Source organism: Grampus griseus (assembly GCF_964374135.1).
Source record: "Grampus griseus genome assembly, chromosome: 3".
Lineage (NCBI taxonomy): Eukaryota > Metazoa > Chordata > Mammalia > Artiodactyla > Delphinidae > Grampus > Grampus griseus.
The window spans coordinates 149922579-149950317 of NC_139019.1; the positions used below are offsets into that span (position 1 = coordinate 149922579).

At 51.0% G+C, this 27739-nt stretch overlaps 1 protein-coding gene across 2 annotated transcripts; it reads left to right on the forward strand.

Moving 5' to 3' along the window:
- Nucleotides 1–6227: 6227 nt before the first annotated feature.
- On the forward strand, nucleotides 6228–26615 carry HRH2 (histamine receptor H2; the record flags this gene model as incomplete). 2 transcript variants are annotated; one of them, XM_082652444.1, is made up of 2 exons in its annotated part: nucleotides 6228–7303; nucleotides 26423–26615. In XM_082652444.1, 2 exons carry the CDS (start codon nucleotides 6228–6230, stop codon nucleotides 26613–26615), a joined length of 1269 nt encoding a protein of 422 aa, XP_082508570.1. The 2 variants fall into 2 exon arrangements, with proteins under 2 accessions (XP_082508570.1, XP_082508571.1); XM_082652445.1 differs by lacking the exon at nucleotides 26423–26615 and adding an exon at nucleotides 8399–8435.
- Between the last annotated feature and the right edge of the window lie 1124 nt (nucleotides 26616–27739).

The window sequence follows — 27739 nt, forward strand, 5'->3', positions numbered from 1 at the left end:
CATTACGGCTCATAAAGCTGAGGGACTGCCTGCCAGGGGCCCAGTGACACCAGCATCTCATTACCTGTGGTGGTAACTGGGAGCGGCCAGCAGGGCCCAGCTGGGCTGACCCCCGTGCCGCTCCCCCCAGCGCCTGATGTCCCAGCAGGATTAGCCAGACCGGAGCAGTCTTCTGCCTTGCAGTCACATCAGCCTCCGCTCACACTCCCCCCTCCACCCCCGAGGCTTCCCATGGTTCTGTGGTTAAAATCCACCATCTCTCTGCCTCCAAGTGTTTATAGGGGCTGTTCTCTGTGGCATCTGCTTGTTCCCCGTTTTCACTGAGTTACCTTTTTCCTGTCTGTACAGATCTCAACTCACATATCCCCCAACCCAAGTCAGGTCTCCACACGACATATTCCTGTGGCTCCCTACGCTGCCTCTTTATATAACTGTCAACACACTGCAGTTAAATCAGCAGCTCTGCCGTGAGTTACTTCACGTTCGCCCCACGCCAAGCTGTCGTAGAAGCTCCAGGATGTGTCTGCCGGGCTCACCGCTGTACCCCAGCACCCAGCACAGTGTCTGCCTCTAAACGGCACTCCATAACTATATGGAACATACGTGAATGCTATTTCCTGGTTGCGCCGCTTTAGATAATAATAGAACATAATATCTATTATTATGAAATAATAATCTTATACTATTATTATGTATCATGTAACCTGCCATGCGCCAGGTACTAAGTGTTTTACAGACCTTTACTCTCTGCATTTTCACATTCACCAAGTGAAGAAGGACATATTATTATACCCATTTTACAAATGAGAAAACTAAGGCTGGGAGAAGTTGCAGTCTTGTGCCCGAGGTCACAGAGTTATTAAATGACACCACTGGGATTAAAACCCAGATCTGTCCAATGTCTAAGTCCTTGCCTTTCAGCCCCTGGGGCTCCCTTCGCTTCTCTGAGTGTCAGTTTTTGCAGAATAAGGATCAAACGACCTACTCCGCAGACTTGCCCACCGGCTCCCCCAGAAGGTCCCTGGCACGGAGTGGTTACCTGCTGAATATCGTTTAAAGAAAACAGTTGTAAATGATTGCCTGGAAAATCAGATTCATCTTCAAGGTCAAGTGAGAAACCCAAAGAAGCCTTAACTGATTTCCCCAAATTGCTGGCTACTCCCCCAGTGGCTGTGCCTGAGGTAACAGTAAAAGGGAGCTTCATTTTAATTCCTAATGAAAAGAGAAAAGTGTTGGACTTGTTTTGATAAAATTTGATGGGAGGAGACTCCAGCCCCCAGACTAGTTAATCTTCTAGATGACTTCACCCCTCTGTTGGCAAACAGAACGTACCACCTGCGGCATCTCTTCTGGGATTTTGTGGGTGAGGATCAGTGAGAGGGGAGTTGGGGCATCAGGCAGACCCGGTTGGCCTTTGGGCTATACCTCCGCTGGTGGGGTGACCTTCAATCCTTCAAGCCCCCATTTTCTTTGCTGCCACAGGGGAGGGTTGAGGAGGGTAATGATATTCTGTATTCCACCCACCACAACTCATTCCTAGGGAGACACATTCTGATGGGGAATCACCAAGGACCACACTCAAAGGAGAATTTTCCTAGGGCCCTGGAAACTCAGAATTCTACCCACTGGGGTTAAAGAACCCCTCCTTCCTGTGCACCCCAGAAATCACAAGCCTCTGCCAGAGGTGGGTATAAGTGGGAGGTAAAAGTGAGAGGGGATGGAGCAAGAAGACTCTGGAAGACTTCCTGGAGGAGGTGACAGAGGAAGCCAAGTCTTGAAGGAAGAGTGAGAGTTCCCCAGACATGGAAGGGAGGAAGGGCACTCCAGGCAGTGGGAAGAGCATGTGCAAAGGCACAGAGTCAGAATGGGCCTAGGACTTTCAAAACCAGGAGGAATTAAATGCCACCAGAGCTGTTTCTCAAAGTGTTGTCCAACTAAAGGGCACTCGGCAGCAGGAGCTAAGGCTAAAGAGAGAAGAGAGAACCAGGTCACGAAGAACCTTAAATGTCACATCAAAGATCTATCTATACTTAAAGGCAACCAAGGCTGGTATTGGGAAGTGATCAAAGCAGACTTCCCCGGGCGGAGCCCAGCACAGTGGGTTTAATACACACCTGTGAGCACATTGAGTGCATTTAACATACTCAACTGTGGCTGCTCTTCAGGGCCAATTGGCCACCGTGGCCTCCCAGAGGCACTTGATGAGATGAGTCAGACTGAGCAGGGCCCTGCCTCTTGTTACTGCCGCATTTGCTAGGTGATGACCGTAGGTGAAGGTCAGAAGACTCCCCAGGGAGCAGTGAGGGGCACAGCAACCCATGAGCAAGTTCTCCACAAAGTGCCTTTTCAGAGGTCCTTAAGGCAAAGATGAGATGATGTAAGAGGAAGCAGTGTGACACATAGAACTGCAGCATCTGTGGTCAACCTGCGAGATGGGGAGAGGAAGTGGCTGAAGCCGGTTTTAATGAATTCCGTATCATTTTCACACGCACACACACACTCTGTGTACCCTGGACCTCTCCCTTAGACAACAAGAAATGTTTGCTGGATGGATGGATGGACAGGACAGATGGATAGGTGGATGGAAGGGGGAGAGAGGTGGTCCAGATCCAGGACCTGCTTGCGGACAGACACAGAGCCATATTAACAATGCAAGGTGACAGCCGTATAACTCAGTACAAAGTGCAGGAGAGGGTGCCCCTTCCTGCAGGCATTCAGGATGGGTTCAGGGTGCCCCTGATTTTGGAAAGTTCACTTTACCCCACTTCTCTTTTACAAAAGACCTACATTAGTACCTGTTTTTGCTAACTGAAAGAAACCCAAGGAGGATTTTTGCTTTGATGAAAAAAAGTGAAAAGCAAAAATAGCATTCAGGTTTGTCTTGCGGTAAGCCATTATAGAGGCAGCCTGCACCCCAAGCATAAGGTGGCGCCCCTCAGAGCTCCTTCCCCAGGAACCACAATCAGCATCTCAGCATCGAGCCCCCGTAGCTGTGAACTGTGTCTGAGCATCTGTGCTTTATCTCGATTTATTTTGTGCATCCGTTGGCAAGATGTGTCCTAAGGTAACTTCTTCTTTGCTTTACGCCATTTCAGCTTTCTAAAGGTTTCAAAAGAATGCTGTACTTTCAGATTGGGGCGGGTTGGTGGGGGGAAACGTGTTTGAGCCAGGCCTTGAAAAGGGAGTAGTTGACTGAAGACAGGGAAGAATGGGACTCCAGGTGAGAAGACAGCAAAGGCAAAGGCAGGAGGGAAGAGACGTGCTGCATTTGGGCAAAGTCCTGGTTGCCTGAACGGCAGAGTTAGGGGGACAATTACAGGGCTGTTTGGTGAGGTCCACTTAGAAGGACAAGTTGAAGTCGGGTGCAAGAACGGGCATGAGGGCAGGCTGGAAGGGTGTGAGCTGAGTTTGAATCCAGGCTCTCTGGACACTTAATGGGGTGAGACGTCACTTGGCCTCTCCAAGCCTTGCTCTCTTCAACTGTTAAATAGAGACAGTGATTCCCCTCGCTTGGGGGTTATTGTGAGGATGAGATGATATTTCACTTAATATGTATGATATCACCTTGCCCAGGACTCTTCTACAGTACAGACGTGCCATCCTTGGTTGAACCATTCCCCTGCTGATGGACACTCGGGTTGTCTCCCATTCTTTGCCACTTGCACACCTGCTGACGCAGACGTCCTTCTTCACGGCTCTTCTCATGGTGGTGGTTGTATTGCCACAGCCTAGGTTCCCAAAGGAATGAGTTAGATCTAAGTGATCCAGAGGGGTGTCCGTTATATAATAGGAATTTTAAGAGAAATGAGGAAAAGAAGTAGCAATGTAATGTGTGCAGTGTGTATAAAACAGTGTCCTGCATGGGTCTGGTACCTGCAGAGCCTCAGAGAAAGAATGTATGGTCTCCATCACACCAAATGGTGAGCAACGGTCACCTCCCTGGTGTGAGGGCTTAGGTATGTGATGGCCCAAATAGTTGGCCCTTCCTGTATACCTCAGGACCCTTGGTTTACTGCAATAAGCATGTCATTGCTTTTAACATTTGAAAGGGAAGTTCAAGAAAGTGTTTTTTTATATGAACCGTGATAGTGACAATGACGGTGATCATGGTAACAGTGATCTTGGGGGTGCCTTGACCCTCTAGGGCCATCATTCTACCCACAGATTGGCAAAAGATCCTGCCTTCACAAAGGTCACTGGAAACTTCTGGGACTTAGGCTGCAAGACAGAAACATGACAGGGGTGGTTCTTATTTGAAACTCCAAGAAAAAAGGAACCACCACTCTAGCCCAGCCTGCTAGAGTGGCAGAGGGTGACCAGGAGTTGGTGATCCCTGCACCAACACAGTGGTTATGACTAAATGATGCCTCTCGTATTCAGGTTGCAAAACCCCTCCAGGCAAGAACCTAGGAGAGGCTTAATTTATGTCAGATGGTAATGAGCTTGTTTCTGAGAGGGGTTCCGCTGTCAGCCTGATTTTCTGCACACTCCCGGATCCCAGGAGATTGCCTGCTCTCTGGAAAACCAGGATCAGCTTGAGATAAAGGGTCCAGGAATCAATCAGGGCCTTAGCTTGTTTTGCATCAATTGGAATCATAGAATATCACCAGTAGGAAGGACTTTAATCTGAGATTTAACCAAGAAGTATTGCACGTGCAGTCATCCTGTTGAAGTGATGTTTGCCATGAGACAGGAGGTAAGAAGGAAGGAGGAAGGAAGGAACTAGAAACAACAGGAATACCTGTGATAGAGTGATGATAAATAAAGCACAGCCAGCCATCCTGGGGACTGTTATGCAGCCATTAGAGTGAGCTCTGTACCAGCTGACCTGGAAAGTGAGGTTTAGAGAGATGTTAAGAGCGGGTGTGGAGAGGGGCTGCAGTTGGCAGACTACAACAGCAGGCTAGATCTTGTCCTCTTCCTGGTTCTGTGCAGCCCATGATCTGAGAATAGCATTTACATTTTTAGCTGGGAAATTGTTTTAAAGAGTTTGAGAAAAAAAATTCAAAGAAGAAGAATATTTTGCAACACGTGAAAATGATGTAAAATTCAAATTTCAGTGTCCATAGTAAAGTCTTCTTGGAGCACAGCCATGATCACTCATCTGCACATTGTCTGTTGGAGGTGCTTTCACACTAAACAAGAATTGAGTAATTGCAGCAGAGACCTTGAAGGATGCAAACAGAAAATATGCGCCACCTGGCCCTTTCCTGAAAAAGTCTTCTGGCGCCGCATTTAGAGTACGGTGACATTTTGTAAAACGAGAGTGTGGAACACTGTTTTCGGCGCTTTATCGGAGTAAATGTATTACATTTGCTTATTTTTTCATTCATTTTATCATTTATTCATCATAGGCTTAATGCCTACTGGTGGGGCCAGGTACTGGGAGCTAGCAGTGAACAAGCAGATACAGCCCCTGTTTTCATGGAGCTTAGAGTTTGTGTCTAGATCTTTCTTTCTCTAGTATAAACAACCCTAGCCCCTCCAACCGTATCTCACATGATGACTTGGTGGTCCAGCCCCTTGCCTCCTGTCTCCCATCCTCCTCCCGCTATGTATCTTGATTGCTTCTGTCCCTTCTCAGGAGTGGTGCCGGACTGGTCCCATGCCTCCTGGCGTCTAGAAGGGAGGTCAAGGTCTAGAAGGGTTCGTCTTGAATCAGGTCACACTCTCGGTCTGGTTTCAACATGCTCAACACTCAATCTTTGCATTTCTAGCTCACGCTCTCCAGTGGACTCCAGAGGGAGAGGCAACAGTGCTAGACCCCCGTCATGTGGATGGGAGCAGCCACCCGCTATGGAGAAGGCTGCAGCCATGTCTCCACATGATGCCTCCCCAATAAAACCAAAGCCACCTCCAGACTCATGCCCCAGTGCGTCAGTCTCTATGCAAAACCTGGAGAGTGGAGATCTGTTCAGTCCCAGGAGGAAGCCGGCTCTGCCACGGGGTCATTTGAGGACTGGGGTTTGAACCAGGAACCTCGCTTCAAAGACTAGCTTTCCCTCATCTTCCTTCATGCTCATGCCCAACACCTCCTAAGAGACAGCTTTACTTATCTCTAGAAAAACAGCACTGGATCGGTCATTGCAGCCTCTCCACATCTGTACACTTCTCTTGGCTCTGTTGGGCAGCTTGGAGCCCAGTGGTGGACATAATTGACCCTTTGGGGAGCTGGAAGAGAAGCAGCCAGGGGCCGGAGGCAGGGGAAGGAGTCATAGGGTCCCAGGATGGCGTCCAATGGCACGACCTCTTCCTTTTGTCTGGACCCTGCTGCGTTGAAGATCACCGTCAGCGTGGTCCTCACCCTCTTCATCCTCATCACCATCGCCGGCAATGTAGTCGTCTGCCTGGCGGTGGGCTTGAACCGCCGGCTCCGCAGTCTGACCAACTGCTTCATCGTGTCCTTGGCCATCACTGACCTACTCCTCGGCCTCCTGGTGCTGCCCTTTTCGGCCTTCCACCAGCTGTCCTGCAGGTGGAGCTTCGGCAAGGTCTTCTGCAATATCTATACCAGCCTAGATGTCATGCTCTGCACGGCCTCCATCCTCAACCTCTTCATGATCAGCCTCGACCGGTACTGCGCCGTCACAGATCCCCTGCGCTACCCCATGCTGGTCACCCCTGTCCGCGTCACCATCTCCCTGGTCCTAATCTGGGTCATCTCCATCACCCTATCCTTCCTGTCTATCCACCTGGGGTGGAACAGCAGGACTGAGCCCAGCAGTGCCAATCACACCATCCCAAAGTGCAAAGTCCAGGTCAACTTGGTGTATGGCCTGGTGGACGGGCTGGTCACCTTCTACCTGCCTCTGCTGGTCATGTGCGTCACCTACTACCGCATCTTCAAGATCGCGTGGGATCAGGCCAAGAGGATCCATAACGTCGGCTCCTGGAGGGCAGCCACCATCAGGGAACACAAAGCCACAGTGACCCTGGCAGCCGTGATGGGGGCTTTCATCATCTGCTGGTTCCCCTACTTCACCGTCTTTGTTTACCGTGGGCTGAAAGGGGATAATGCCATCAACGAGACCTTCGAAGCCGTGGTTCTGTGGCTGGGCTATGCCAACTCAGCCCTGAACCCCATCCTGTACGCTGCTCTGAATAGAGACTTCCGCACAGCATACCAGCAGCTCTTCTGCTGCAGCCCCACCGACCACGGCACCCACAGAACTTCTCTGAAGTCCAACAGCTCTCAGCTGACGAGGATTCCAAGCCAAGGACCCAGGTGGCAGGAAGAGAGGCCCCTGAGGCTCCAGGTGTGGAGTGGGACAGAGGTCACGGCCCCCCAGGGAGCCACAGACAGGTAACTGCCCCGGCAGCTTGTGTGTGGGACGGGGCACAGGGACGGGGTCCCACTCATGGTAACAGCTGTTCCCGAGGCGCTGCTTTGGATGTTATGTGCTGGGAATTCTTCATGAGCACTTGGCAAACCTCGTGTTATTCCATCCTCCCAAACACCCGCTGAGGTAGAACTTTTTACCTCCATTTTTAAAAGGAGTAAGTCAAATCGCAGAGAACTTGGCCAGGGCCACACAGCTGGGATCTGGATAGAGCTCCCCTGACTCAGAACTGGTGGACCTTTTTCCTAGCTACCTTGTCCTTAAAATCAGGAGTCCTAAGTTTGAGTTCCAACTCGGCCACTTAGTTAATGGTCATAAGTGTTCACCTAAATCTGCCAGGATGGCCCTCAAATGGCCATGGAATAATGCTGCTGCCTGGGGGTTAAATCAGACCCCACTCAGCCCACCGTCACTGAGCACATTTTATGCCTCAGCTCTTACTTTGGGGGTGCTCAAGTGGAGGGAGAAAGAGGACTGGCCAAGGTGGGAAGGCAAAGCCTTGAAAACCAGGCTTGGACATTGTACTGTAGGTCTTAGGGGAAGATGGAAGGATTAGAAGCAAGGATGGGTATAACCCAAGCATCTCTCTACTTTGGAAAGAGGGCTCTGGTTGTCCCCTAAGACATGGACCAGAAGAATAAGATGGGGACAGCAGTGAAGGGGGGATGTGGTACTGGTCCATGAGAGAGAAGAGAACAGAGCAAAATCTAGGAGGCTATTAAAACATAGTCTTGTAGACCATTGGATGTCTGGGATGCAGGAGATGCAAGAGAGAGGATGCCCCAGGACTCCACCCCCGAGAGGTACCCAGGCTGAAAAGATAAACAGGATTAGAATGACATTGAGATCAATTCACTGCTGACAAAACCCATGCAAGGTATTAAGGGGTACCTCACCAAAGACCTGAGTGGCCTGAGGAAGCTCACACATGGAGAGAAGGTTTATAGGTCTGAGCAAGCTCTATCTAGCTGTCGAGAGGAATAAATGAAAGGATGCTGGTAGAACATCTGACACATACAAATGCTCAATAAATGTCGCTTTCCTTTGTCTTCCCACAGACCATGCCTTTGCCCCCCAGAATGCTGGTCTGTGTGACCGATTCATCCATCCATCCATTCATTCATTCATTCACAAACATTTGTCAACTTCCTATCACATGCCAGGAACAGTGCTGAGCGCCAGGGATGTAGAAGTGACATTGTGGCATCTGTTTTGATGGACAGGTATGGCTAGTCAACTGTACAGCCTCGGTCTCAGCTCTGTGGCTTGAGCAAGTCTCTGCCCCTCTTGGGCCTCAGTTTCCTCATCTTGTAGAATGTGGGGTCTGTCCTCAAGCAGCCTGCCCAGAGCCACCTGAAGCACACATGTGCTAAGGGGCACCAAAAGGCTCTATGACCCCCGGTAGGATACTTGTCCTCTCTCGACCTTTGAGCATCAGACTTGAGAAAAGCTTGCATGGACTCTGCACACTCACACCCTCTGGGTGCTGGTCCCTGTGGAGCATTGTGGGGATGAAACTGCCCAACTGGACCCCTCGGCCTTGTGTCCCTCTGGTCCTTGTAGGAACCAGGTGTGGAGGGTCCCGCCATAGACTTTGGTCCCGGGCCCTCCACCCGTCCACTGCTATCCTTATGGAACAAGCTTCATTGCTCCTGCAACCAGCCTCCTCCAGGCCTCCCTGCCTCTAGACTCTCCCTCTCAAATCCATCCTCCAAGCCACCTAAAGGCATCTCTCCAAAATGCAGACAGGAAGGCTTCCACATCTGGCCTTGCTAGATAAGATGACCCTGTCCTCCCACACTGCCTCATTCAGGAAGCAGACTCTGGTACAAAGCAAATTTAGTTCACAAAACAAACAAAGGACAAAGCACGGGGTGTGGACTCTAGAGAAGGCTGTTGACACTGTTCATTCTGTTTGCCATCCCACTTCCCACTGCTCTTACCTGTGGGACCCGGGTTAATAGGCTGCCTCTACCCCCAATCCTTAGGGAGCCACGCAGCAGGCACTCACCAGCAATGGCCAGGCCTCACTGAACACCCACTAGGTACCAGTTTTAGGTTTGCCACTATTTCTATGTATTAATCTTTCTGTGACGGCATCTCATCCCCACCCCTGTACCAAGTGCTAGGGTACAAAGGGAAATAAAGCCAGCCCCCCATCTCATGCCACCGCCTGTCTGGTTGAGGAAGAGACTGGCCACGTTTCAGAGCAGCACGTGCCCAGGCTTGAAACCCAGTGTGCAGGGCAGCCAGAGGAGGCAGCACCTGGCCCAAAGAGCCCATCCCCGGGAGCAGACCTCTGAGCTGAGCCTCCAATGTGGAGGGGAAAGACCCGTTCCTCCAGGGTGGCACGCTGGGGCAGGGAGCGTCCATCTCCTCTTCTGATCATCACAGCCACCCTGGCCACCAAGGCCAGCTGAGAGGCCGTGCCTGCCTGGGTCACACGCAGCAGCCGTGGAGCAGAGGGGTCCGGCAGAGAAGGCTGGGGAACCAGCTGAAGGGCCTTATACTATGGTTGGGGGCATGGGGATCCAGGAAGCCAGGAACAGCCCGAGTTTGATTATCCAGTAGAGGCTGCCAGGGCGACTGGGGACTTGGGTGGCCCTCCATAAGGTTGGCTTCCAGCTTCCCTGATGACCAATAGTGTGTCCTTCCTGCTTCCCGTCTGGGAACAAAACCCAGCATTGGCCTGACAGAGAGCCCTTATCCCTGCCAAGGGGCCAGGTGTCTGCCCTTGGTTGGTGATGGTGGAGGTTGCAGGGGATTCGGGCGGGGGAGCGGCACAGTCGCGCAAGGGGAGACTCCGAGAGACAGTGGCTGAGCTGTCTGGTCCTCCCTGCCCTGAGGCCAGCCAGCAGTCATCTCCCCAGCAGGATGCTCTGTCTGCCCCTTCCTGATCCCATTGTCCACCCTTACCCTGCCCCTCGTCACCTCTACCCTTCTCTGATCCCAGCTCCCCAACCTCACCCCTTCTGCTCCACCGACCCTGCTCAGTAACCCCCACTGCTTCTACTGAATACAGGCCTGCATTCGTTTCCGAGGTGGGGCTGCTGTAACAAATGACGGCGAACTTGGTGACTGGAAGCGAGACAGATTTCTTTTCTTACAGTTTGGGAGATCAAGATGTTGGTAGGGCTGGTTCCTTCTGGAGGCTTCAGAGGAGAATCCATCTCCTTGCCTTTTCTGGCTTCTGGGGGCCACCGACCCTCCTTGGCTTATGGCCCCTTGCTCACATCACGCTGACCTCTCGCCTCCATTGTCACATCGCCTTCCCCTCTTCGGTAGCCAAATCTCCCTCTGCCTCCTTCTTTTAATAAGGGCACTTGTGATTCCATTTAGGGCCCACTGGGATAATCCCGGATGACCTCCCCATCCCAAAGTCCTTAACTTAATCACATCTGCAAAGTCCTTTTTGCCATATAAGATGACTTTCTCAGGTTCCAGCGATGAGGATGTAGACGTCTGGGGTCCACGTTCAGCTACCACAAGTCCCAGCTCCCCAGCTTAGCACTGGAGACCCTTCATGATTTGGCCCCTGACCACCTCCCGACACCATCCCCAGGCCCACACCCACCCTCCAGCCCCTTCTGCCCCCACCGAAACAAACCACTGAGAGTTCATTCATTCGCAAGCACTCACCGAGAATTTGCCACATGCCAGCACTGTTGGGGGTGTAGCAGTGAGCCATGCAGAGGCCCTCTTCCCAGAGGTTCTCAAAACGTGGGCCCCCAGCCAGCAGCAGTCTTCTGGGAGCAAAGTAGCTGACGTCGGGCCACACAGCCTCATCCGTCTGTGGCAGAGCTAGGATTCCAGCCCAAGCCCGTCTGACCCCAAAGCCAGGCTCTTTCCGTGAGGAAGTGCTGAATGGACATGAATTTAGCCCAGGCTCTGAGTGCTACTTCCATAGACAGCAGATGGGGAAACTAAGGCCCAGGAAGGCAAGTGACCTGAGGCCCAGAGCAAGCTGGGGTTGGGGCAGGGAGTAGACCCTGTACCTCTGGACCCCTGCCCAGGGCTCTTGGGTCTTTCCCCATACACTCCCTTGCCCTGCGTTATCTCCCCAGGCAGGGAGATAAGACTCCTGGGCACCAGCTGTCTCTCTCCGGGGTTGGGGGGGGGGCAGGCTGGTACTTCCTCCTCTCTGCAGAGGCCCTGTGCTTGCGGCTGTCACCCTCCCAGGGGCTGGAGTTTGAGCTCAGGAAGAAGAGGCACAAAGGGAGGCCAGGAGCCACAGGTGCCCCCCGACTGCCAGCTCTCTCCCCTCACTGGCCTCTTGCCAGCATTGCCAGGGCCCGCCCTCCTTCTGCTGCCAGTGAGACAGCATTTCGTCCAGCTGGGAATGGGCCTCTGCTCTGCCCTTCTGGTGCTCTTGGACTATGATACAGAGCTCTTATCCTGACCAACAAGGCCCTGCCCTGGCCGACGCTTTCCGCTGCCCTAACTCCTCCTCTGGGCCCCTCGGTCCTGTCCCCAGGCCACGCTTAGTCCCATCCCACGCACCCTCCTCTCAGCCCAAGGCAGTCTTCTTACCCGTCTTGGGACAGCCTCTCTGTTCTGTGTCTGCTCCCCAAGACCGCAAGCTCCCTGAGGGCAGGCTCACATCTCTGTTGGTCCCTGTCTAACACCTAGCACAGTACCTGGCACAGGACGCCCAGTAATATTTGTTGAATGAATAAGTGAATGAATGAATGCATGAATATCTCATTCTAGGTCCCCAAGAGCCCTGAGAAGTGATTAATACCACCAGTCGCTTTAGAGATCAGGGAACCAAGTCTCGAAATGCCAAGTTCCAGGAACACAGTGGGAACTCAGAAACTCCTGGTTCCCTTTTCTAACTTTGACATCACTGTGGGCCTCCCGCCAAGTAGTGGTGTCAGCAGCGGGCCTCACAGAGGGATCCACCGGCCGCTGTAAATCATAGAGTCTGCGGGTGGAAAGACTCACACCCCTCACCCTGCCTCCCAGGAGAGATGAAGGGATCCCGGAACTGGGGTAGGAATCCAGACTTCAGACAACCTGGAAGCGGTCCATTGCGTCTCCACGCCATGTCCGCATTTGGCCAGGGTTTGGGGGCTGGGGAAGGGCGGAAGTGGCTTTATCTTCTGCTCAGAGTCTAGTCTGGTCTGGTAGAGGAGGCCGCAATTCCCTTAGCAGTAAAAAGGTTACATGACTGATGTACACACACTTCTTAAGAAGGAGGGGGCTTTGCTCAGAAAGGAAGTTTTGCATAATTTACCCTTTCAAGAGCCCAGACTTGTTTATTTGTATCATTTGGGTCCTGAAATAGTCTTAACATTTTGGCACATTGATTCCAGCATCTCTTAAGGGGCCTTTCTGAGCACTCTTTGCAGAGGCGCCCAGAGCAGCTGGTCCCCCTCCCTTCTCCCCCACCCCCACCCCCAGCCCCCGCCCTACCCCCAGCTAAGGGGCCTGGCTGTCCCCTGCACACTGGCATCCTGCTGGCTGCTGCTTTGTCACCTCTGCCTGGCTTGGTCACACCACAAGGCTCCTGGGGTGTCTTCCTGCCTCCGTGTGGAAGTTAGGGAGCCCGGTATGAGCCCTGGTCCCCCGCTAGTTAGGGGTTGGGTGATGTTAGACAAGTCATTGACAGTGTGAGCTGAAGTTTCCTTACCTATAAAACTATGATAATTATCAGACCTACTTTGCAGAATTGTGAGAATAAAATGGAGTCAGGGATACAGGCACTTAGCACAGTTCCTGGCCGGTGGCAGGTGCTTTAACAGACCGAACAGACATGAATTCTCCTTCTTTGCCATCCGTCTCTTTCTCTTTTTCTTTCTTTACATTTTGTCTCTTTTCTGTCATTTTCTATCTTTCTTTTCTATAACAGTTTTATTGAGATATACTTCACATGCTATACAATTCACTCATTTCAAGTGTACAGTTCACCGGTTTTTGGTCTGTTCACAGAGTTGTGCAACTATCACCTCAATCAATTTTAGAACATTTTCATCACCCCAAAGAAACCCTGTAGCCTTCAGCTCTCAACCTCCCGATCCCTGCATTCCCCAGACAACCACAAATCTACTTTCTATCTCTATAGGTGTGCCTATTCTGGACATTTCAGATAATCCGTGTGCTTTTTTTTTTTTTTTTTTGGTATGCGGACCTCTCACTGCTGTGGCCTCTCCCGCTGCGGAGCACAAGCTCCGGACGCACAGGCTCAGCGGCCATGGCTCACGGGCCCAGCCGCTCCGCGGCATGTGGGATTCTCCCGGACCGGAGCACGAACCCGTGTCCCCTGCATCGGCAGGCGGACTCTCAACCACTGCGCCACCAGGGAAGCCCCAATCCGTGTGCTTTCTTGCTTGGTTGTTTCACTTAGCATAATGCTGTTGAGGTTCTTTCTTTCTTTTCTGTCTGTTCTTCCTTCCTTTCCTTTTTCCGTTCTGTTTTGTGTTTTCTTTCCCTCCCTTCCCCCATTCCCTTCTGTGTCCATGGTCCCGTTTCTCCTTCACCGAGGGCTTGGGCTTTATGGCAGCTCTTGGCAGTTGGTAGGCCCTTGGGGAGGGGGCCGGGAGGCTGCATCCTGGACCCACAGGTGGCCCACGTTCCTACCTCCCGCCTGGGTGGGCTCGGAAAGGCCGTTCTCAGGCCTGCGGGGCCTGCACTTCTACACAGCTGCGGGCAGAACAGCGGGATGCAACAAGGTATTAACCCTTTTCATCTTCTGTCTCTCCAGAGAGTTTGGGGAGTGAGACCCCCTTCCCAGCCCTGGAGAGGAAATCATGGGAAGAGCAGAGGGAGAGGAGGTGGGAAGCCTTTTACAACCTCAAAAGTCAAGGAGAATAAATCGTGGCCCTCCCAGGAGTCACTCGAAAGGTAGAGAACCCCTCCTTTACCTCCCTGGTGATTGTGCCTTTGAAGAGAGCTGGAGGCCCCGCCAGTGCCCCGCCAGCCTCCCTCCCTCCCTGGCTTTGCACAGACCCCTGCCCCAGCCCTTTCCCCACCTTCCCTGCTGGGTCCTTGTGCCGAAGATCTGACAGGACTGCTATGGAGCTGCCTTTCCAGGGGCTGTGAAGGGGAGGGAAGGGGAACCATGCCTTCGGGGACGCTGCTAGTAGCTTTGTGCCCATGAGAAAAAGGTGAACACTCTAGGTGAACAAATTAAGAGAAAGCCCTTTCTCCAGGGGACCCAGCCCCAGGCCACACAGCTTGGCAAGCAGAAAGAGGTCTGGATGTCAGCCCCCATGCTCTTGTGCAGAGAACAACCTGCGCAACTACAGGGAGGCCCTGCAGACCTTCCAGACCCCTGGGAGACAGCAGGGTGGAGGGCGGGGCTCTGCGAGCCTCTTCTGCAAAGGGCCACATAGTAAATAAGTTAGCTTTGCGGCGCCTATGTTCATCACCACCACTCAACCCTGGTGGTACGGCGCAAAAGCAGCCCCAGACAATACTTAAGTGAATGGGGGTGGCTGCCTTCCAATAAAACGTTATTTATGGGCACCCAAATTGGAGTTCCATATCATTTTCACCAGTCACAAAATGTTATTCTTCTATGCACCTTTTTTTTCAACCATTTCAACAAAATAGGTGGTGGGCTGAGTTTGGCCCACAGGCTATCGTCTGCCAACCGCTGGTGTAGGGGAAAGGAAAGGGTGCCAATTCCAGCCCCAGCACTTGCTGGCTCCTTGACTTTAGGCAGGTGGCTTGCCCTCTCTGAGCCTCAGCCTGCTCATCTGCAAAATAGGGATAAAAATACCTCCCTGTGAGGACTGTGATGAGCCTTAGCACCGATTTGTGCAAAGCTCCCGACACAGGGTAGATGCTTGTAAGGGGTCATTTTTCTTTCTTCCTTTCTTTTCCCTTTATTTCTTCCTGCCCCCCTCCCTCCTTCCCTCCCTCTCTTCCTTCCTTCCTTCCTTCCTTCCCTCCTTCCGTCCTGTGGCCCCTCTGTAAAGGAGCAGCTGAAAAGTCCATGGCAGGCTCTGTGGACTTGTGTCTCAGCTGTACCACTGAATCGCTCAGTTTGGACCCTGACCCTGAGCCTCGTGTCCCTCCTCTGAAAATGGGGGGCTTAGATCCAACTCAGGGGACCATTCCAACACTAATTATACATAAATGCTTAACAAGAGAGAGAAGTTATGCCAAACCCCCAACTGTATTTGTGTCAAAAATCTTCTGGCGAGGGCGAGGGGGAACCTGTTTCTCATACTAATGAATCACCCTGAGTATGCAGGCAAATTCAGTAAAACATATCCTTGTCGCAACCTGAGCTTTGAGTGCAGGGGTCACAGGCAGGTAGGGATGCAGATTGGGTACAGGACAGAGCTTCTAGAGAGACCCAGCCTGGCCGACAGGGGACCGGGGCTTCTCACTGCCTCTGCCACGGACAGGCTGTATGGCCTTTAGAAGATCACATCCCTCTCTGAGCCCCAGTTTCCTCATCTGTCAAAGAGAGCTAAGGCTTCCAGCAGATGTCACTGCTCTTAAAGAAACAGCAGTAAGTCAGAGGGCTCTCTGTTTTAGGGTGATGCTGTGTTCATTAAACCTACAGCAGCTGTTTGAGGTAGTGTCAGGGGACGGGGACAGGGTGTGCCTGAGACCCAATGGGTATTTTAGGGTGTCCTTTTTTTAAAAAAAATAAATTTATTTTATTTATTTTTATTTTTGGCCGCCCTGGATCTTCGTTGCGGTGCGCGGGCTTCTCATCGCAGTGGCTTCTCTTATTGTGGAGCACGGCGCGCGGGCTTCGGTAGTTGTGGCGCACGGGCTTAGTTGCTCCGCGGCATGTGGGATCTGCCTGGGTCAGGGCTCGAACCCGTGTCCCCTGCATTGGCGGGCAGATTCTCAACCACTGCGCCACCAGGGAAGCCCTAGGTTGTCCTTTTAATGCAAGGCTGAATAAATCTTTGTGTCTTCTTCTCCCAGCCTGAGGCTCCCTTGAGAAGTGAGGACCATTCCCTCCCTGCCCATCTCTGGGCAGGGAGGTGGGGGGCAGGGGAGTTTGTCCCAGTTCCCAAAAGTGGCATGTGGCTCTGCTTGTCCACATCTGATCGTGCAGAAGGCTGCAGCTTGCAGGGAGGGCCACAGGCTTTGGGACTCGCGGGCGGGTGGACGAGACTCAGGCCTTCCTCATTCCAGGACTGAGCACATGCCAATGTCACCCAGGGACAGACGCTCTGGGTGGGCAGCAGGGCATTCCCCAGCACCCAGAGGATTGGAGGGAACTTCCCTTTTCCACACTGACTTGGGAAACACAGAATATTTATAAATACTTCATCATCATTGAAATGGAACGCTGACAGTCAAAGAGAAACTCCATTCCTGTTGCCATCTCACACAAGCCCTGAAGCCACGCTCTGTACTCCCTTTCTGTCGCTCATGAGAGATGTGGTCCTGATATCATGGCGACAAGAGGATCCACGTGTGGAGATCCTAAGCAGGTCTCTGCGCTAGGGGCTGCCGAGTCTCTCTGATTCATTCACTCAGTCATTCTTTAGTGCCCCTTCCCCGTAGGGTGTGTGTGGGGGGGCGGTAAAGGGGGTGACTAATGGATCTATGAGATGAGCTGTTAGGGTACAAACATGTGGGATAAGTGCTGGGACCTGGCAGGTATGGGAACCAAGAGGGCCCCGGGGTGGTCCAGGAATCAGGCAAAGCCTCCTGGAAGGGGTGATGGCTCAGCTGACTCCTGAGGGACAAGCGGGAGTTTCCTAAGCTGAAGGGCAGAGGTTAGAGGTGCCGTCCTAGGCAGAAGAGGCTGGAAGCGGGGGAGGAAAGGAGGGACGGGGAGGGGAGAGAGGGACCAGGGACTCACAGACGATGGGAAGGTGACTGATGGGCAGGTACTTCCTTTTCTGAAACTTTGTCCCTATCTGAAAAGTAGGACTGATCATCCCATCCCCTCCCTCCCAGGGCTGGGCAAAGGACCAAGGGCGTTAATGCTTGGCTTGGGAAGGAAGCTTAGAGCAGAGCGCGGAGTCCGCTCAGGTGTGAGAGTCTTTGCTTCATTCTGCTGCGGATGCCCACAGGCGACCGCTTCATGGACGGTGGAGAAACGTACATTCTCCAGGTCAGGGGCTCTCAGGCACTTCCAGCTGTAAACACGGTGACTTTGGAAGTTGAACCCAGTCAATCCAAGAGTCTCTCCACTGCCCCCTCCTTCCCTCCAGGGCAAGCTAAGTTCCCGGAGGCTGTCTGGCACCCATGGCTTCCTTCTCCATCCATGGTGCCCATGCCATGCCTGGGCCCTGGGGACACAGCTGGCCTGCTCCTGGCCTTACCTGGATTGCTGAGGAAGAGCCACACCCTCCCAAAGGCCTCGGCCTCTGCTACAGGCCCCCAGGAATCGCCCAGCAGGCAGGCCCCAAGGCCCAGCCACAAGGTAGGGCTCACTGTAGGTCTGGGAGATTTTAGGGGCCTCTTGTGCCCCATGTGAGAGCAGAGGACCTGGGGTACAGAGCTCCGTGAAGCCTCCTCATGGCCATGTCTGCAGGCCCACCCCCCTTGTCCTAGGAAGTAGGACACAAGCCCCTCTACTTTCAGACCCTCACCTCACCTCCAATGAGCATTCTGACCCCCAAAGGAGAGGCTGGGGGCGGGGCCCACTCTAGCAGCTAACTCATCCTCCTGCCCCAGCTTCCTCTCTGGGTGGTGGGGAACTGCTCTCACAGGCTCCTGAAAGCCAAATGCCCTTGAACTCTCTCACCGTTGTTTCTGCTTCTGTTCCGAGTCACTGCCTGAATGGCGGGGCGTGTGTGTGTGTGGCACTGGCAATGGGGACAAGCCCACTACATCTCAAATTAGTATCCTCTCCTACCCCACCAGCGACACACCACACACCTGACACACTGGCCCACGTTCAACACCTAACTAGCCGGTGATGGTGACTAGTAACCACCACTGCCCTGGGAGTGGTTGAGCCTGGGAGAGTCAGACTGCCTGATTGCCCTTGGGCACGTTACCTCTCCTGCCTCCATTTCTTCATCTGTAAGTGGGGATGTTACTAGAGAATAGATATACAGGCCCGAGAACAGTGTCGTCCACAGCAGCTCACTGGCAGGCATGGGGCTCCATGAGGAGCCTCGAGACTGACTAAAATGCTCCCCTATTGTTGTATTTTGCCCTTGTCTTGGCGTTATTTTTGCTCTTATAAGCAGTCCTGTGATGAACATCTCCATGCAGAGAACATTCTGTTTCTTTCAGATTATTTCCCCAGAAACTGAATTTCTGGAACCAGAATTACTGGTGAAAGGAGAGGGATATTTGAGGGCTTTTGTTACACTTTGCTTAATTGTTTTCTAGACTGGCTGTACGGGGGCCCACCAGCCACCTCTGAAGGCATTACTTACTGGACACCACTCAGGGGGAGGGTCCTAGAAGGGTTGTGAGGGGGACTGACTAGGGCAGAGGTATAGCTGGCAAGGAGAAGGGGTCTCTGGCATTTAAGGATGGACAGAGGGGCAGGGAAGAGGGAGAAGAAGGGGCTAAGGAGGAACCATCAGAGAGGTGAGCCCACGTCCAGGGCCTGAGCCGTTCAGAGACTACAGAGCAAATAAGTCTTCAGTCAAAAGAACTGGCATAGTGATGCCAGGAGCTGAGCCCAGGATGCAGCGCCCGGCCCACCTGGATGACCTTGGGCAAATGGCAGCCTCTCTGAGCCTCAGTTTCCCATCTATGAAATGGGCGTGACCTTTCGCCTGCCTCAGAGGGGTGAGATGGAGTGAGTGAGAGGACATGACTTTGAGAGTTGCCTTGGGCACTGTGGGTTCTTTTTCCATGAGCACCCACTGGTGTGAGTGGGCAGGGTTTTGGGGGTTTCCTTCGGTTTTAAAAAACTTTCCAGAGTTTCAGGGAGAGGATTGGGCAAGCCAGCCAGTCTCAAATAGATGTTACTTAGGGTTGAAGCAGCCGGGCAGGGTAAACACAAGATGTCCCTTGGGACTGGGGAGATCTGAGCATGGCCCAGAGTCCACCTGCACTGGACGGGGAGGGGAGGTGGGGGCAGGGAATCTCCAGCTTTGCAGGTGGACCAAGCTGGGCTCTTTCAATCCTCCACCACTTATTTGCTGTGCAAGTGAACTAAAGTTCTTTGGGTTCAGACTTCCTCATCTGTTGGAGATAAGAATATCGTAACTCTATCATACGTATCACGTGGATATTGTGAGAGTTCAACGTTAAGTGCCTGACCCATGATCACTCTCAACATTTTATTATTCTGCTGTCTCATTCGTCAGCAAAAAGTGGGTGACACGGAGGCAAAGGAAGGGTTGAGTGGAAGTAGGCCGCGCCACGCCTTCACTTCTCCTTCAAGCAGCAAGCCCAGCGTGCTATAACAATGCCCAACACTCCTCACCGGCTGTGTGTCCTCGGGCAAGTTTCCTAACCTCTCTGTGCCTTAGTTTCCTCCTCCATCAAATAGGGGGACTAATAGTACCTAGCCCTTGAGGTTGAGCTAATATTTACAAAACGCCCAGAACCAGGCCTGGCGTGCAGCAGGAGCTCAGTGTATGGTGGCTGTCGTTTGGCTGCTCTTAGGGCTCAGAGCATAGGCTTTGGACCTAGCAGACGTGGCACAGAGCCCTGTTCCTCCACGCACTGGTGTGACCTTGGTCAGGCAGGTCACTTAATCCCACGAAGAGCCAGTTCCCTCAACTGTAAAGAAGTGGGTGGTGGGGCCCCCAAGGTACCCCAAACACACAGTAAGCACTCAACGTGACTATTGACTGAGGGCCAGACCCATGCCCTGAGGCGTTGGCTCTCCCAGTGGTGGGTGCATGCTTCTCCCACCTTATCTGTCATGAAAATGAACACTGTTTTTGCAAAACTCCTGCAGGAAGCCTTTGCCCAGCTTGAAGGACAGAAAGAGAGCTCCACCTATGGACTTGGCCCTGGGCGCCCATCATCCTGCCCTGGCCCTCCACCCTTCAAACCAGACGCTGACACAGGCAAACCCTCTGTGTTTACTTCCGGAAAAGTATGAGAAGGCCCTGAAAAAAATCATTTCTTTCATGAGTGGAGGGCTGAAGTTCGGTCATTTCGGCCAAATACTGGGAAGTACTGGTTTGTGGTAGAAAACAAAGTTATTTGAAGATAACACTCATATGAGTGGGCTCTGGGTAACTTGGCATCCTGAAATTTCCACCTCATAGCTTATTTTAGGACAACGAGAAGTTAGGTCTGCCTGGAGAAGAGGGTCACCCCTGATTTTGGCAAAAGTGTAAGACAAGGGAACAGACACTTGGTGGGCTGTGGCTGGCTCCCAGGGCACTAGAGGGCCATTTCCCCTTTCTAAGCTCTCCCACTTCCCTTTCCTCAAAAAGGAGAGGGGACTTTGCACTGACCCAGTTCCCAAGATATACGTGAAACTACCCTTCTGGGTGTGGCAGTTCCCCCAGATGCTTGGGTGCAGGATAAGCAAGGGTCTGGGTTCAGGGAGCAGCCCAGCCTACAACAGGCAGTCCCTCAAGGGCCAGTTCTTGGTGACCCTCAGGGAAAAGCAGCTAATGGCTGTACCTGTCTTGGGAAACAAAAGAGGAGGGAGAAAGGGAGAATCTTCTGGAATTTCTAAACCTTTCTCTTCTCCCATCACTTCTCCTGGCTTCTACAGCACTTCCCCTGGGATTATGCTCATTTTACAGACGAGGAGATGGGCTTCGACAGGGAGGTGGAGTTGTCTGAGATCCGACAGCAGGGGAGTGAGGAAGCCTCAAACTGAATGCATGACTCCTGCTTCTAAATCTCACATTTTGTCCCAATCCTCCCAACGCAGGGCTGGTGCTCAGCAGGTATTTGCTGAAATGGTCACCATGCCTCACTGTCTGTCCCAAGGTCCTGGCTCACAGTGCTCTTCTGGGCTGGTAGGAGTGGGAAGGTAGATATAGAAATAAAGCCAGCATGAGACACCACACAGAGTGGGGTAAGGGCTGCCCCACAGCCCAGGGAAGTGCCTTTGCTTCTGCTGATCTGTGAACTTGGGAAGTCAGAAAATGGGAGAATCACTATCGAAAATGAGATTGGCTGGCTTTTTCATTCATTAGTTCACACACACGATTGAGCACCTCCTATAAACTTGGACAGTGGGGTAGATGACGAAAGATCCAACACCTGCCTTTAGTCTGGGAGATAGGTAAATTGATGGTTAACCCAAGGAGGTAAGTGTCTCAGCAGAGGGGCTGTAGGAGCCAGGAGGGAATCAGTAATCCTGGGAAACCTCAGAGACAGCTTCCCAGAGGAGGTGATGCCTGAACAGAACCTTGAAACACATCAAAGTGCACAGCAAAGAAGGTAAAGGAATTGCAAGCAATGGGGATGACATGTGTATAGGTGCAAGTACAAGACAGAGCAATGTGCGCATGCCGTGGTTCTGTGTGATAATTTGTACTATAAGCCGTAGATGGTAATGGAAAAGGTCACTGACAGTCATTATCTGTAGTCCTTACAATAGTCCTGTGAGCTTGATATTATTAACATATTTCACAGATGAGGAAACCGAGGTTCAGAGCGAGACTGAGCAAGGCTTCTCACTGAAACTGGGTCCTGACCCCTGGTGGCTGAACATATTATAGCACCCTCATGTGAAAAGATATTCAAAGAACATTTATTTGAGAATGCTATTAGGACACTATTAACTGTCAGTTGCAGAAACCCAGTTAAAAGAGGCTGGGATTGGTGGAGGTAGGGAATTAGCTTATAGAACTGAAGAAATCAAGAGTAGCTTCAAGTTGGATTCAGGAGCTCAAATGTCATCACAAATTTGTCTTTCTCCAGCTTTCAACTCAGTTTCACCCTGTGTTGCCTTCATTTTCAGTTAGAGTCTCCCCATGGGGCCACCAGGAGCTCCAAGCTTACATCTTACCATCTTAGTAGCCCCAATGGAAAATATTTCCCTTTCCTCCCGTTCCAACAGAAAGTTTTAGGCTTAAGTTTCATTGGCTGGATGGGGTCCTGTCTTTACCTCTGTACCCAGACCTGGAGCCAATGCAATGAATAAGGTAAATCTCACCTCACCCACATGGGCAAAGAGTAGGGAAGTTTGGATTCCAAAGAAGAATCAAGGTGTTATTACCAAGAGAAGGGGAATTGATGATGTGAAGGTAAAAATAAGATGTTTACCATAAGCACTTGGCAGACAACCTATTATGTGCTCTCCTAGAACCCCAGTTACACCTCCGAGCCTCAAGTGTCAGAGCTCAGGGCAAAGATGGGCCATAAGGGAGTCCAGGAATATTAAACGTACAAGTATCTCTAGATGTGTGTGATGTAATAAAGTCTACACAGTGTGGGGCTCCAGCTTAGTGTCTCATCCCAACTTACATTTGGCATGGATGGCAAGCTAAGTAAAGGAGGAAGGGCTCCACACCACTAGACATTATTAAGTTAAATGTGCATGGCAAACAAATTTAATAAGAGGATGGAAATTCCATATGGTAAGGAGGAAAGAGAAGGAGGAAAAAGGCAGTTTAAAACAAAGCAAAAAAAAAAAAAAGACAGGAAATTTTAGAAAAGATGGGACAAATGTAGAACACAAAATCACATTGAAGAAATTAGTCAAAATATATCAGTAATCACAGGACATGTAAATGGAATAACCTGGGCCAATTAAAAAAAATGGAGATTGCCAGATTTGATTTTTTTTAAACCCAGACAAATACTTTTACAAGAGATAGACTTAAGGAAACAAAAAAGTTGAAAGCATAAGGAAGGAAAAATAAGATATACTAGGCAAAACTAACCAAAAGAAATCTGAGTAGCTATATTAATATCAGACAAAGTGAACTGTAAGCAAAAAGTATTACTAAAGATAAAGACCATCCTTTGAAAAAAGATTCAATTCACTAGAAGGATAAGAATTCTAAACTTGTATGTACCAAATAAACCAGCTGCAAAAAGTAAAACTGACAAAGTAACATTGACAAAACCACAAAGAGAAATTAATCATTAACATCATAAGCAAACAATATTAAGACTAAAAGGGAGATATTATTATAGATTTTGCAGCGATTAAGAAAGATGATAAGAACATTGTGGTCAATTTTATGCCCCAAACAAGGGAAAATTCAGATACAGTGCACGAATTCCTAGCAACAGAACTTACCAAAACTGACTTGGGAAGAAATAGAAAACCCGAATGGTCCTATAAACATTAAAAAATAAAGAAAGTGGGCTTCCCTGGTGGCGCAGTGCTTGAGAGTCTGCCTGCCGATGCAGGGGACACGGGTTCGTGACCCGGTCCGGGAAGATCCCACATGCCGTGGAGCGGCTGGGCCCGTGAGCCATGGCCGCTGAGCCTGCGCGTCCGGAGGCTGTGCTCTGCAACGGGAGAGGCCACAACAGTGAGAGGCCCGTGTACCGCAAAAAAAAATAAAAAAAATAAAGAAAGTGAATGAAACACCAGTAGTACTTGGTTTTGCTAAGGAGTTCTACCAAACACTCAAGGAAAAGATCGTTCCAGTCCTGCTCAAACTCTTCAGAGAAGAGAAAAAGGGAAACTCTCCTGTTTATTTGATGAGGCCAGTAGAGTGTAGATTCAAAAACAAGTATGAGAAGGGAGAAGATAAAAATGAGAAACGACCCAGATGTCCACCAGCAGGTGAATGGATAAATAAATTGGAGTATCTTCCCATAATGGAATACTTTATGACTGTGAAAATGAACTACAGGTTCACGCATTGACAGAGTTTAATCTCAAAAGTATAATGTTGAACAACAACTAAAAAAAGGAAGCTGCAGAAAAGAATCCTAAAACATGATTCCATTTCTATAAAAGTAAAATCCTGGCAGAACAACACAGTATATTATTCAGGGGTACATACATATTTGCTGAAACAAATCAGGGGCTGGTAAATTCTATTTCTTAACCTGAGAGGTGGTTACACTTGTATTCACTTTAATATTCTTTAATATTTTAAGCCACACACATGTGTTTTTTATATAGCCTCTTTGATATATTTCATTTAAAAATATTTTTTGACACAATCTCCACGTAGCAAAAAGATATGTCTGAGTAGTAGAGTTATTTGAGATGCTTATTTTCTTCTTTTTGTTAGTCTCTATGTTCTGAATTTTTTACTATGAACATGCGATACTTCCATAATAATATTATTTTAAATGATTTTACAGCCTTTTAGAAGGGAGGTAATTTCCTAGCCTAGAGCTAGCTTGTCTTGGATCATTTCAATCTAATCTACGTGAAAGTCACCTTATCACACTTCAGGCTCCATCTGGAATGTTAATCCAAGGGTAGATACCTGCCTACTTGGTCAAATATGTACACTGCTGGCATGGAGAAGAACCGGAGCCTCTGAAGTGCAGGGGTGTGACCTGGAGGTCCAGGTGAGGGCAGGTGTTCTGGGGACGGTGGGGCTGGCCAAACCCATGAGAGAGCTTGGGCCATGCGAGGCCTCCAGTACTGGCTAAGCCAGAACATACCATGCATCCAGGGAAGCTGGGGTGTTGGCTGTGGGTGTTGGCTGTGTCCTTGTTCACAAAGCCTTTACAAAAGCAGGGATCCAGACCTATACTCCCCTCCGATGGACTCTAAGGGGAAGCACTATGCTTTGCTCTCTCTCCACGTGGAAGAGAGTGAGTTTGATTCCTCTGGGGGCCAGAATACCTTAACAGATGAGGGCTAGAGCTGAGGCCAGGCACGAGTTTCACGGGACATCCGGAGGACCCGCAGTGAGTGTCAGGACCAAACAAGGGCTAGCTTCCAGCCTGAAACTGGATGAAGAAAACTACTGCTCCAGCCAAGGCAGGGAAGCAAGAAACGAAGTAGCAGCCATTGCCTTAGACAGAGCTCAAGCCAGATTTTGTCCTGCCCTGGAGCTGCAGAGACCCCAGGCAAAGCGTCTAGGGACACCAAGCAATGCTTAGCTTCTCCTGCACTGGGGCCAAGCATGAGACAGGGTGGGCCAGGACTTGCAAGGACACTCCTCAAACCACAGTTGCTTGCAAATCCCCTTCCCTGTGCAGCCCATAGTCCTCTCCCAACTGCATAATTTACACTTAAGTCTCTACACCACCTGGCTGTTTTCACTGAAATATATTTATAAGACTTTATATCATCACCATAAATGGAAATGCAGTATCACTTGTGGAAAACAGAAAGTACTTGTGAGCATAGAAACAATGACACAAAACAATGCCACCCAAGTTTGGCCAGATCCCATTGCCTGATTAAAGCTCTGAGCCTGCCCGCACTCCGGGTTATAAAGGGACACCTGCGTGTTGAGTACTAAAAACACAGGCCCTCCACACTGAGGCTTTTTCTCTTGACCTCAGAAGGCTTGAAATAAAAACGATGAAGGAATTCTTACTCACTGAAAGTATCGGAAGGAAAAAGCAGGTCAGCTGTCCACATCTTAGCAGGCAACAGGCCAAAGGAATTTTGTATACCCAGATATGGGGGAAGTCTTTCTGAAAATGTATGTCAAATACTTTGTTAAAAACTTTCCTCCCAAGTGTTTGGCTAACTTACGTTCAGTGACCATCAATCAGCTTGACTCAATGGACATAACTGAGGACCTACTATGTGCCGGCAGCCACTTAGTAGGGGTTTGAAAGGCAAGCGCCTTGCCTTCAGGGACCACACATTCTAATGGAGAGACAGACACATTCACAACTGATTTTAATGCAAGGCTGAATAAATCTTTGTGTCTTCTTCTCCCAGCCTTCCCCCAACTCATGCAAAACATGATGTAGGTGTTCAGGAATCATTTTATTCAGACACAGAAATAGCAAACATTCACTGGGCTCCTACCATGAGCCAGGCAATGTGTGGGATACTTTTAAACATATTTTATAACACTTAATCCTTTCAAGAATTGGAAAGGTGGTTATTTTTACCTTCACTTAAGGTTCAGAGAGGTTAAGTAACTTGACCAAGGGTACACAGCCTGTTAGAAGCTGATTTGGGGTTTGAAAGCAAGTCTCCTGAATGCTCCCCATTGTGGGTTGAGGGAACAAGTCCCTGTTTCACGTGGGAGGTTCCCTGCCCCATACCACCCCCCCCTTCCCAGCTCCCGACTTAGAAGAAGCAAAGGCCAGAGGCAAGGTCTGGCCCAACTGGCCTTGCTCAGTGGTCACCTCAGCCCTAACCTATGCTTGTGTCTCCCCAGGAAGCCAGCGATGTCCTGCACCCTGTGCTCCAGCAATCTTCTGAGCTGCTGCAAGAGCCTGTGGGCGCTTAGGTTCCTCCAGAGACACATGGGAGGCCCCTTGGAGGAGCAGCCGGGAGAGCCACTGTCTGAGGAGCTGCTCAGGACACTAGCCCAGGAATCGGTGAGGATGCTACCCTCCGAGGCTGTCTAGACCCAGCCCCAGAACGCTGAACATCCTGCTTCTGGTCACCAAAATTTGACTCCTGGAGCCACTAAGGACCCAGCAGCCGCCCCCAAACCACCGAGGACACACCCTAGCCTGAGTCTGGGGACTCCCAGAGCACATGGTGGGTGCTGGGGTCCTCTGGCCTAGGATGGAGCAGACTGCTCTGCACTCAGACTCCCCTGGGTCTGGGTCTGCTGAATCCCATGGGTTCAAAGCTCAGGTTGGTGCTGGCCCTGAGTCACGGGCAGAGACGGTGGGACTTTCGGGGATGTGCGCACAGGTGCATACACAGAGGTGTATGTGCCGACACACGCCTGCCCTCTGAGCACAGCAGAGGGTTGTTGCCACGAAGCATTGGCCTCTCACTCCCTCGTGGGTTCTGCGGGATGAAGGGAGGGAAGGGAAGGGAAAGGAAGGCCATTAGCCTTTAATGAACACCTACTGTGTGCCGAATACGTCACCCGCCTGAGCTCACGTCATCCTCGTTACATGTAGCAGGGATGGTCGACCTGTCTTTACAGGAATGGAGAATGAGGCTCAGAGAAATAAGGGGCCACTCAGCTAGAAAGTGTGCCTGGCACATAGGAGGCACTTGAGAATAGTTGCTAAAGGAAGGAAGGAACAAACAGACGAACAGACAAATGGGAGGGTGGGTAGAAGCCCATGCTCTTGACACAACACTACACTGCCTCTCAGGAGAGGCCACGATATTTCCTTGACTCAGCAGACCCTCCTGCTAGCGAGGCTCAGACCCGGAGCCTGGGGGGGTCCCTTCATGCTGCAGTTCTGACCCTCTCTGGTGCTTTCTATCAACAAGGAGTGGCATGGAACAGACTTGCTGGGGCAAGTGTGCGGGGCCACAGGGAGGGACAGGGAGAGGTGGGGTGGTGAGGACATGACAGGCAGGGGTGGGGAAGCTGGTCCCGCTGCACCCTCTGCTGGATGTGGGACCGTGGGTGTGGCGGCGGACACCTTGGAGCAGCTCTTTTCTCCTCTGTCCTAGGGGCTACGCTCTCCTTTCCTATTTTCAGGGTTGTTGAAGAGACCCAAAGAGGTGAAGGAGGTGGCAGCCCCAGAGAGATGATGGTGTTTCTGGGCTCTCCTCGCTG